At 33.5% G+C, this 12,449-nt stretch overlaps 1 protein-coding gene across 1 annotated transcript in view; it reads right to left on the reverse strand.

The window, feature by feature from the left end:
- Window positions 1-1,183: 1,183 nt before the first annotated feature.
- KPNA4 (karyopherin subunit alpha 4) overlaps window positions 1,184-12,449 on the reverse strand; it is a 59,381-nt gene continuing 48,115 nt past the window's right edge. The window contains exons 14-17 of the mRNA XM_055308139.1: window positions 9,846-9,917; window positions 8,162-8,324; window positions 5,567-5,661; window positions 1,184-3,173 (exon numbers count right to left, since the gene is read on the reverse strand). Of these exons, the coding sequence (XP_055164114.1) occupies window positions 3,075-3,173; window positions 5,567-5,661; window positions 8,162-8,324; window positions 9,846-9,917 (429 nt within the window). The 3' untranslated portion in view covers window positions 1,184-3,074. The remainder of the gene's footprint in view (window positions 3,174-5,566; window positions 5,662-8,161; window positions 8,325-9,845; window positions 9,918-12,449) is intronic.

A 12,449-nucleotide genomic window follows, 5' to 3' on the forward strand; every position in this document is an offset into this window, starting at 1 on the left:
GAATCCAAATAGGGTGATCCATAAATTATATTAATGTTACAATAAAGCCCATCATTAAACAATGCAATGATACCTTTAAAGAAACAAAAAAACCCTATGAAATGCAGTTACCAGGTAAGTCTAAACTAAAAGCTAAAAAATCTTCCAGGTGTATTTTTCATGATTAGTCTATAGTTTTAATTATAGCAATGTTCTGGTTTTGGTTCAGAGTAATGTGGAAAGTACTAATTCCATCATGACACAAAATAGGAAGGAAAAAAGTATCTTTAAAGATGTATTTTAGACAAGGGCTACTCACACATTTGTAATAGAACATTCTTATTTTTATACAACTTGAGAAGGGCTCAGTGCTCCAAAAAAAGCAGTTTAAGGCATGAAAAGTCAAGAACATTAAGCTTATTAAAGGCTTACTATTCCATTTTTCCCCTCCTCACAAATAATGCTCTATGTTAAAAATGAATCAAGTTTCTTGATTATGTTTAAATCCGTTAATTGGGGTGAACTGTTAAATTAACTATGCTGAAACAATTTCAGAAAATGAAAAATCCCTCCAAGAATTCTATTACAAAATCAATGTCCTGTATGAGACCATAGGTAGAAATGAAATATTTAGACCATCAGGTAGCCCTTGTGTTCACAGATGTTATCATCCACAACTAGGATGTATTATAGGGTTAACTATTTTATGAAATCATTTAGCCTATTATAACCTTACTGGCTTACTTTGAGATCTATTTACTAAGATCTATTTACTAAGAAACATGGATCATACAAAATACTGTCATGTTCAACTTCTGTTAATTTAAACCTTCTATAAAAAAACAAGCTTTGTATGTAATCTGCCATTTGCTCAAGTTACAGTAATATGTAAAATACAGTTTAAGTAGTCTCTCTCAGTCCATATAGCTGGAAGAATAAAGGAAGGTCAAAATCTTGGGCTGGACAGGGAGAAAGCAGAAACAAAGATAGTGTCACCTGAACAGATCCAGTGGGTTAGAATAATAATATGTGTACACTGCAAGTACAGAAGTTAAATTTCTTATTATACTGGTTCTAGATCAAAAAGCTCAAGGACAATCTAAAATAAGCCATTGAGTCATACTCAACTTTACATTTATATATATATTAATATACATTAATATATATATATTAAAATCCAAACAGCACACACACACACCCCATGTAAAACATTGCTTTAAGTTTTAATGTTTATTTCCCCAAGACAGCCTAGCCTGCATTCTACTTGGATAAATTTTACAAGCTAGTTTTCTGCTGCTTCTAGTTTTAAACTTTAACCATGTTTCTGATGACAAGGAATGCTGCAAAAATACTCTAGTTCAACAAAGAGTTATGATCACAAAATAATTTTTATCCATTCTACAGTGTTTCAGAATTACCAGTTGATTTTTAAACACAAAGTAGATATAGATGCTAATGGTGGCTAATCTGGTATGTTTCTTATAGCAAACTGTTGTTCATGCAACACTTGTGCTCAAAGGGGAAGGCACAGGATTTCCTACAATGAGCCACCTTATAAAGAGTTCTTTTTGTACAAATTAATTTATGTCACATTTAATTTAGTGTGCATAACCTCAAAACTGAGGTATTATTCCAATTTATAAAAACCACTTGCATAACTTTTATGCAAGTTTTAAAAATACAAAGTTTTCTCCCTAAAGTGGCTCAAAATAGATTGTTCATGGCTGCCTACATCTAAGATAAAAAGATTCTAAAACAATTGAACAGATTAGGCATATTATTAAAGGTGTTCAAACCATTACTTGATTTGTACATCTACTCAAACCTCTTCATCGGTCTTTATTCAGCAGTACATATGCACCAAATTCCATTTTAGAAGTTTCCATATCATTTTCATAGAAAACAAAGTTTGAAAACAAGTAACATTTAAACACAGCACGGTATTATTCTACCACAACTGAAACTTTTTTCTTCTTCTTCTTTACAGGACTCAACAAAATCTAAAAATGAACTATGCTGTAGATTTACCTCATGCAAAGATCTTTATGTTATCTCTGAAAATGAAAAGGATGGCTTTTTAAAGCACATTTTACTGTTTTATACTATTATGGCAACTTGTGTACTGCAACACAGTCTATTTTGAGGGAAATTTATGATTTTTTTCATGCAAAAATCTACACAAATTAGTTTTGATGATATGGAAAGCTTTTCATAGCATCAAACATTCATCTGGTGCAAATGCACAGGGAAACCTTCCTGAAAAGTTTTCTGACTTGAGAAGCAACTAAAAAGCCATACTAGGTAAAGTAAATAAAAACTAAAAAGAAACAAAAAAAAGGAGGGGGTTGGGTAGAGGGAAGAGGGGGAATAGAAAACACAGGCTGCAGAGTAAACCAATGTCTGCTGCTAAACCGGTCTTTGTTTTCATGTCCAGTGTACATTAACACTTAAGATCTCACTTTGATGATTTACTAGGTTTGTTATCAGCCCCCTGAAGGCGAATCAAGCTTGCATGCGTTCACATACAGCACCACAACCATACTCTCGTACACAGTCACTCCAGGACTAGGAGTCTGCTTCATGAGTGAAGAGCCCTAGATTTGAAAGATGAACCTGACTCCCTATCACTGAGCCAGACATTCATTCAACATTGTCCACTCACACACTGCTTCGTAGCAAGGCCTGGGCTCGTTTTCCTTTGACTTATATGGGCATCATATCCTCTTTTATGCTTACAAGGCTTGAAGATGACAGTACTGCACTTTCCCCTCAATTGATACAGAGTAAGTCAATGTTCCTTCTCAGGCACTGAAGATCTGTGACCTGTAGCCCTTTTTACTTTGAACAACCTAAATAAGCATTCATGTAAAGTTTTCGTTACATTTTGCCACTCATTCTCACTCGCACCCACTCGCCATCTTGACCTCATTTGGGCATTTTCTGTGATTCCAAATGAAATCTTCACATTTTCTTTCCCGATTTAATGCAGCAGCAGATCCCATGAGCCAAGCTTGATGGATCAAACCTTTTTATATATATGTATATATATATATATATCTCAGTGCTGCATTGTACCTAACTTCCACAACATCTTTCTAAAACTGGAACCCTTCTGTTGGTACGTTGGCAGATGAATTGAAACCAAATGTTCCACCTTGTATTGCCTCTGGAACAAGGCTAGGATCTTCATCAATCTAAGAAAAAAGAAAAAGTAAGTGATAATTAGTTTTAAAGGTTACATAAATAACACTATAGAAATATTATTTCAAAAAAAAAGTACAAAAGAAATGAGAGCCAATTGTCCTACCATCTCTTTAGAAAGCTGAAACCTTTTGTAAAGGTTTTATCTTAAAGAACACTTGAAATGAGAGGGAACTTGAGAATATGCATGAAAGGTATCTTCCAAAAGAGTGAAATACAAGTAATAAATTGCAGATGGTCCTACATCTCACACTGAGAGGATACGCGTTATAATTTCCCTCTTACCTGGGCAAATAGATAAAAGCTGATGACATTAAAAAACTTAATGCTGTCATTTCTGGAGAGTAATTGTAATCTTTAGTTATGGTTTTAGTAGCAATTGGAGACAAATGACATTTGGGCTTAAAACAGTAAAATAATAGCTGTGCTATAATGAATAAATAATATTCTATATACCTTAAAGGTTCTTTTTTGAAATACCACAAAAAATCACTGACCTACAGTATAGTTTATGCCAATCTTTTTTGATAATGTGGAAAAGTTTAGGGTGTGTATCAATTATTTTTTGTAAAGTTGAGAACCAGCAAAAAATCCACTGGTGGCTGGCTGTATCTATAATTTTCTAAGGAATAACTGCTTTTAGATTTACTTTTCCCAAGAAACAATACTAAAACAAGTTAATACTTTAATTTCAACTACCATATACTGACAACATGAAGATATTTTTGTATGTTACACCTTACATTAATTAGTAACTTATCTTTCTTGACCATTTATTTTTTTCCATTTTATGTATCTTCAAATTTATTTTTGGTCACCTACTAAAAATAACAGTGACAGTATCTTCAAATATGGAGACCTATTATCATAAAGGATTTATTATAGAATATACTAGTATCACTGTTTTGTTTATAAACATGTTATGCTATTAACAATATAAAATTTGAGAACTATAAAGACACCTAGTGAAAATAAAGCCTGACTTGTCAAGTGTCAAAAAAAAAAAAAATCCTTATCATAACTCAATACCAAAACAAACAAAACAACAACAAAAACCCAACCCAATTAAAAAAATGGGCAAAAGACCTGAACAGACATTTCTCCAAAAGATATATGAAAGGTGATTAGGTAAATAAAAAAAACACTCACCACCACCAGTAATTAGGGCAATGCAAATTAAAACCACAATGAGGTATTACCTCATCTCTGTTAAAATCGCCATGATTAAAAAGATAAGAGTTAACACATGCTAGTGTGGACAAGGAGAAAAGGGAAATCATGTGCATTGTTAGCGGGTATGTAAATTAGTACAGCCACTTTAGAAAATAATATGGAGGAAACCTCAAAAAAATTACAAATAGAACTACCATATGATTATTCAGCAATTCCACATTTAGGAATATATATATATATATATATACATATATACATATTTAAAGATTTTATTCACTTATTCATGAGAGGTAGAGAGAGAGAGAGAGAGAGAGAGAGAGAGAGAGAGAGAGAGAAAGAGGCAGAGACATAAGCAGAGGGAGAAACAGGCTCCATGCAGGGAGCCTGATGGGGGACTTGATCCTGGGACTCTAGGATCACGCCCTGGGGTAAAGGCAGGTGCTAAACTGCCGAGCCACGCAGGGATTCCCCACTTTTAGGAATATATTTCAAAGGAAATGAAAACAGTAACTCGAAAAGACATCTCCACCCCTATGTTCACAGCAGTATTATTTACAATACCCAAAGCATGGAAATAGCCTAAATGTCCACTAACAGATGAATGGATAAAGAAAATGTGGTATACACACACAGGATAATATTATAAAGACTTAAAGGAAACCGCCCTGCAATTTGTAACAACATCTATAAACCGTGAGGGGGTTTAATGCTTAAGATGAATAAGTCAGAGAAAGACAAATAATGTCTGATCTCACTTGTATGTGGAATCTTAAAAAACCCAAAAAATAAGCTCATAGGAAAGATCAAACTGATGGTTACCATAGGTAGAGGGTGGAGGCAGAGGAAAGGGGAAGAAGGTGTCCAAAGGGTAAAAACTTCCATTTAAAAACTTTAAAATATTACAATATGGGATGCCTGGGTGGCTCAGTGGTTGAGCGTCTGCTTTTGGCTCAGGGTGTGACCTCGGTCCCAGGATCAAGTCCCTTGCTTCCTGCAAGGAGCCTGCTTCTCCCTCTGCCTTTCTAGTCTAGTCTCTGTCTTTGTGTATCTCTCATGAATAAATAAATAAAATCTTTAAAAAAACAAAAAATTAAATTTTACAATATTTATGTTTCTGAAAGTGACATTATTTTAATCCCATTCTAAAAATGTATGTCCTAGCTTATATTTCTAGACTTATGTTTATACAAAAAACTAAGAAAACTTTAAATACATCATCTGAAGAGAAGAACTGATCAATGATCTCATAGGCCAATTTGTAGATGTCTTCATTTTCATGATTCTGAAGTTGTTCAATTTTCTCCAGTCCTGCAAGAAATTTTATGAAGTGAAAACAATGGTAATATTTAAAATGTAAGAACAAAAAATTTACAATAACCTTGGGACCACATAATCCCAATTTTTGGCAAATCTATGACTTTTGGGACTCTATTCTAAAGATGAATCTTAAAAATAAAAAGGTTTAATGCACAAAGATATAGCATATTTATCTTAAAAGTTAACATCCTGAGTGTTTAAATGTATATAAATGTTTAAGCAAGCAATGGGACACCTCTCTATTCAGCAGAATATTATATAACCAATGTTTATAAGGAATAATATGGATTATTTTTGTTTGTTATTAAGTTAAAAGCAGATTCTTTCTACTTTCTAGCTAGCCTCTGCCAGGTTTTTCTAATGAGCATGTATAAAAATAATGAAAATACTGGCGATTAATATATATGAATGTTAAGACATCTGTTAAGTATTATGGAAAATGATCAAGATCAAAGCATTTCAGGGGAAAGAGGAATTGTTCCTATAAACATAAGTTTATTAAATCACAGGCAGAAACATTAAAAAGAAAATATAAACATAACTGATTTGCAAATTACATCTTGTTTCGTTTTATAGGACTAATAATTTTAAGGCTTCTGAAGTAAAGTGAAACTGCCCTTTCATGAGTGTTCTTCCTTTATCTATTCCTTACATGGGAGAAGTTGCTTTGGGCTCATTTCTCACTCTACACATTCTACTTAGTGGGCCCACACTTTCAGTAAAAAAGAATTTAACAGGGGTGCCTGGCTGGCTTGGTACTTAGTGGAGCATGCAAATCTTAATCTCGGGATTGTGGGTTTGAGCCCCATGATGAGTCTGGGGATTGCTTAAAAATAAAATCTTAAACAAAAGAATTAAGCCACTATAATAGGGTGAGGACTTTTTTCTGAGCTTCAGAAGCATAAAATTAAAATGCCTGTGTGATAATTCCACCAGATATTTTATGGGTATGTAATGCTTAAAATGTCCAAACATAATTTATTACTTGCCTTTCTTCAATTAAACTATTTATTCACTGTATTCTTACTTGATGATAATAAACAACTTGAAATCTGAAAGAAAGCCTAATAAGTTCCCCTTAATACTCTATCCTCAAATCTGTTCAAAAACCTGTAAGACTATCCATTCCTTGAATCCTGTCATCATTTATTGTGGCCCCTATCACTATATACTTTCCTAAATGGTTCCTGCCTCTTATCTCCGATGGTCCCATTTCCCTGATATCCTTGCTCCATTTAAACATACCAATCCCTCAGATAAAATCTTTAAATGATTTGTAATACCCTGGGGCAGAATTCATTGGGAGTGCTTATAAGATACAGATTCTTGGCCTTACCTGCAGTGATGAAGGCAAGGCTCAGATCTGTATTTTAATTTTAATATATAAAAATTACATTTTTAATAATTAAAATGTTTACATGGGAAAAAGTAGTAAAAACTTTTAAACTATATTAACTGTTTTCTGGTACTCAACTTCCTCATTAGGTTCTCTAACTATTCTCCATCTCCTATTCCTAACGTGATAGTTATGAATTATTTTCTGTTGATCTATTTGTTCCTTCAGTAGCTTTAAAAATACTTCTTTCTTTCAAGCCTCTGAACTCCTCCATTAAGCAAATTGAAGATATGGTCCTCCTACTCTTAAGTTACTTCTCTTTTCATTTACTTCTCCACATCTGTCAGAAACCCTTTCCTTTTAGGCTTATCCAGGTTGGTAACATTTACATTTTGTTCCACAGCTACAATTGAGACTACCATGTTCTATCTACATGGTTAATTCTAAAAGCTGAAAGTTAAGACATGCTATTTACATTCTGGGTGGCCCTGGCACAGAATCAGATTTGGGAACTACAGCCTTACAGAATAAAGAATCTGCTGTGCTACAAAGCTTGTAAGACGGCAGGGGCCTGGTTACTGGTTGTATCTCCAGTCTCATCTTTAGGCAGTGTCTACCCCATACTTTGTGATTCAGCAACACTGAACTACTTATATAATTTGCTGAATTCTAGATCTCACCTCAGACTTTGCTCATGGTGTCTCTGCCTGGAACACCTTTCATCCCTTTTTACTTTATTAATCCTTATTCATCTCTCAAAATCCAGCTCAGGTGTCACTTCCTGCTTCTTCCAGGATGGATAAGGTATTTCATTTTGTTGTACATTTCTATTAGGGTAATTAGCACATTAAATCAGTTCATATTTATCTCCATGACTAGACTACATGCCTTGAGGGCAAGGACTGTGTCTTGTTTACCACTGTTTTCCCAGTACCTTAGCATAGTGCCTGTTTCAAATACAGGGCAGCAATTCAGTTACCTAAGCATATGCAAGAAGCTGAGCAGGACTGTACATATAGAATATAGTATTTACTTTATTCTGTTACTTGATAATCTAAGACAGAAAAATACAGAGGTGCTACATTAGTCAGAAAATAAAAAGTAGTTACAAAAAGAACATTAAAACTGTGAAATAATAGCTTGTAATACACTTGCCTCCACATTCTTCTATAAGATTGGCTATGGTTTCCGCCTCATCTTCAGCCATTTTTAATATATTACTTAGTCCATCAAGTACTACTTGCACAACCTGTGCATCTTTTACAGTCAGCAAGTTGCAAAAAGGTGGAATAACATTTTGCTGGATTAGATAGGCCACCTGAAGAAGAAAAACACCATGATATAATAAACATCAGTGAACTGTGCGCACCATATGATCACACTGAAATAATTTTGACTTTAAAGTTTTGAGTATAGAAACATGACCTCATTTTTCACGTTATGTTAGACTACATTAGGTAATTTTATTATTTTCTTGTTAGATTATTTTACTATGAGATTCCTTCCTTTAATGTAATGTTTACTTTTCTTGAACTTCGGAAAAAACAAGTGAAAATGAAGGAATCACTTAACCTCATGCGAAACATCTGCCGTAAGGAATACTTTCTTCAAAGATGCTTTCCTCCCCTTTAAGATTAAGAAATTATGACATCTGTAGAGGCTGGATGATATTTTTTTAAGGGAACCATTGTTCAACATAATAGTATCCAATGTGAGAATGCTATATCATTTAGAATCCTCAAATACCTGGCTACTTTCAATTCACTATTCAATTGGTTCTATAATATTTTCATAATATTTTTCTTTCATTTTTATATTTTGTTATATTGTCATTTCCATGTACTATATATTTATATTCTGCTCTCTATTCATATTTAAGTGGATTCATTGCTCACCATCAGTCTATAGCTTATTTGTGACAATTATCAGCTTATTGTTTATTAGCTCTAAATTCACTCTTTTTACCTTATCTGTGAAATTTACCTGGAATCTTTTATTTATTTTTATTTTAAGATCTTATTTATTTATCCGTGACAGAGAGAGAGAGAGAGAGAGAGAGAGAGAGAGAGAGAGAGAGAGGCAGAGACACAGGCAGAGGGAGAAGCAGGCTCCATGCAGGGAGCTTGACGTGGGACTCGATCCCAGGACCCCAGGACCAGGCTCTGGGCTGAAGGCGGCGCTAAGCCAATGAGCCACCCGGGCTGCCCTAGTTCCAGCCTTTTGGTTTACTTTAGTTCCTTGCTTTGTTGGCTGCTGGTAAATTTTTGTTGTTGATGTTCATTTGTTATGAGAATCTGTGATGTTGTTCCATTCTATTAAGCTAAAAAGTCCTGTTTTTTCCCTAATACTGTTAAAAACCAAATGTATTTGGACTACATATGTTTTGATCTTACCATGGATTAGAAAATTTTTGTAGGCCAAGATGGTATAAAGAGAACACTTCTCATCTATGAAATGTAACCTAAGGAAGTCAAGGTAACACTTTTATATTGGGGGGGGGGGCGGGAATCACAGAATGCCTATTATCTTGCTATTATTTTTTTTATTTTTTATTTTATTTATTTATGATAGGCACACAGTGAGAGAGAGAGAGAGAGGCAGAGACACAGGCAGAGGGAGAAGCAGGCTCCATGCACCGGGAGCCTGACGTGGGATTCGATCCCAGGTCTCCAGGATCGCGCCCTGGGCCAAAGGCAGGCGCTAAACCGCTGCGCCACCCAGGGATCCCATCTTGCTATTATTTTAAATTATGATTTAACTGAAATCTAAATCTTAGAATTTAGAATTTTTATGTATGTTATTTTACCAGTTCTGAGAAATAAGTAAGAGTTGAACTTACTTGATCTTTCCTCCCACTAATTGTTAAGTTACTTATGGCCCAAGCAGCTTCTTTCTGGGTGCCAAAATCCCCCTGTAAAAGCAAAGAATACAAATTGCAACACAGTGTAAACTGGGAAAAAAATGCTGTCTGAAATTATTTTCAACTGCTTATTTTCCCAAGTTTTTTTAACCTTTCTATGTGCATACATAATTTTTTACTTAAGAAAGGCTTCTGAATTCAATTTACCCTAAACAAATGTAGACTCCCCTTTGCAAACTCTCCTGGCAACAAAGTGACTTGGTATTACTGTTCAATTAAATCAGATTAAATGAAGTCAGTGATAAAATAAAAGTAGTCTAAAACCCAAAAAGGGGGCGGGGGGGAGAAGGAGAATGTACACTTCACTTTAATCAAAGAAATGTAACCTTTTAAACACAAAGTTTTAAAAATGTCCACCATTAATAAGATGATATAATAAAAACATCACCCTCCTGTATTACCTTTCAAATATAAACTGAAAAATATACTTAAAATCATTTAAAATCATATATGATTTAGTAATTTACTTAGTAATACATTTAATAATCATGAGGTTCTCAAAGTAATATTTAACAATCATGAGGTTCTCAAATAATATGAGAATCTTTACGTATTTACCAAGAAAATAATTTAAAACAAAGTAATATTTTCTTTCCTTCTAGATATTATCTTAGTAGTACATACTAGTCAAAAAGTAAAAGCAAGTAGAATTCTCAGCAGTGGAATAAATGACTAATTATGATGAATCTGCTGAATGGAATAATAACCAGTTGTTAAATACAAATTAGACTAGTAACCTGGGAAAACGCTTATAATTAAGAAAAAACTTATATGAGGAATAAAAATCAATATTGCAGTGTGATATCTATTTGTATATATCAGACTGATACAATGTAAATATCTATCAGTGAGGCTAGCAGGATTGTAAAATGGTACAATCCTAACGGAGGGAGATGGTATTATATGGCAAAATTTACATAAAGCCTATCTGCACATCCAATAATCCCAAATATAAACTGGTAAAATATTGAAAATATGCACCTTGAAAATAAGGTGCATATTTTTTTTAACGTGGAAACCATATAGTGCTTTATATAACCAAAAACCCTAAACAAACAAAAAATACTAAAGTAATTCCACCATATAATAAATAACCTAACTGTGTATCAAGTTGGTGACTTAACCACACATACAAAAATTATGTATTACTATTCTCAAAGAAATCTTAAAACTGGAGTAGTCATGTTTAATGGCAATGTCAGCTTGCTATTTTGATAAATTTTGTATCTCAATATATATTGTAATCTTTTTAGAAAGAGTTCCAGCAAAAAAAGATTTCCAGCATAAAAGATGAAAATATAAAATCTAAGAGAATATAAAAAGTTTATCCTAAATACCCAGTAGTATCTGACTCATGATTTTTTAAATTAATTATTTTTCATGATTTGTTTCTTATGAATTTTCATGTTCATGAAATTACTATATATTTTCTACTTTTTTTTTTTTTTTAAAGTAGGCTCCATGCCCAATGTTGGGCTTAAGCTCATGACCCTGAGGATCAAAAGTCACATGCTCTACTGACCAAGCCAGTCAGGTACCCCTATTTTCTATTTTCTAAAAACAAAGAAAACCATACACATTATCACCCATTTTGTTCACTCCGACCTAGGAACAGTGACGACCTTGTAGCAATCATCTTTCTTAGGACCTGAACTATAATTATAATTCTTAAATACCATCTGCTACCTAAAAAAGACATCATAGAGTTTAGGTCACAAAATAGAGAAAATATGCTTAAGAATTGTGTCATATTCAACAAGTAGGAAGCTCTGAAAAACTATTGGGGTGATGTAAAAAAGACACAGACACTAAGTTTAAGAGATTCCCATTTGTTAGGGACAATCTGAGTGTTAGAAAAAATAACTACAATGGACTAAAACTTATAAAAATAACAATGGACTAAAACTTATAAAAAATACATAAAATCCATAATTTCCTAATGACTTTAAAAACTCCACCCTAGTATTCTTTTGAGGTTGTTAGGGAACCATGTTATTCTAAAAACAGAGATAATGGAACACCTGGGTGGCTCAGTCTATTAAACATATGACTTTTCATCTCAGCTCAGGTCTTGGTATCAGGGTTGTGAGTTCAAGCCCCATGTAGAGCCTACTTAAAACACACACACACGCATACCCCAAAACAATAAAAAACCACTACATGATAATGAGAATTTATTTTGCCTTTTTTTATATGAACCATATTTCAGAGTAAACCAATAGCTGATAACAAAAAAAACTTTTCACTGAAAAATCACAGTTAATAACATAAAGAATGACAGAAGGGCACTGAGGTGGGCACTTGATGGGATGAGCACTGGGTGTTATTTTATATGTTGGCAAATTGAACACCAATAAAAAATAAATTTATTAAAAAAAAAAGTCACACACACACCAAAAAAAAGAATGACAGAATCAGAAAGTCAGCATTTTGCAGTTCCTGGTAAAATAAGGGATCCATTCAATGATGGCTAATCACTACCTGAAAACTAGTAGGCAAAGATTGATGGATAGGTTTATAACA

This window comes from Nyctereutes procyonoides, unplaced genomic scaffold (assembly GCF_905146905.1).
Source record: "Nyctereutes procyonoides isolate TBG_1078 unplaced genomic scaffold, NYPRO_anot_genome, whole genome shotgun sequence".
Classification (NCBI taxonomy): domain Eukaryota; kingdom Metazoa; phylum Chordata; class Mammalia; order Carnivora; family Canidae; genus Nyctereutes; species Nyctereutes procyonoides.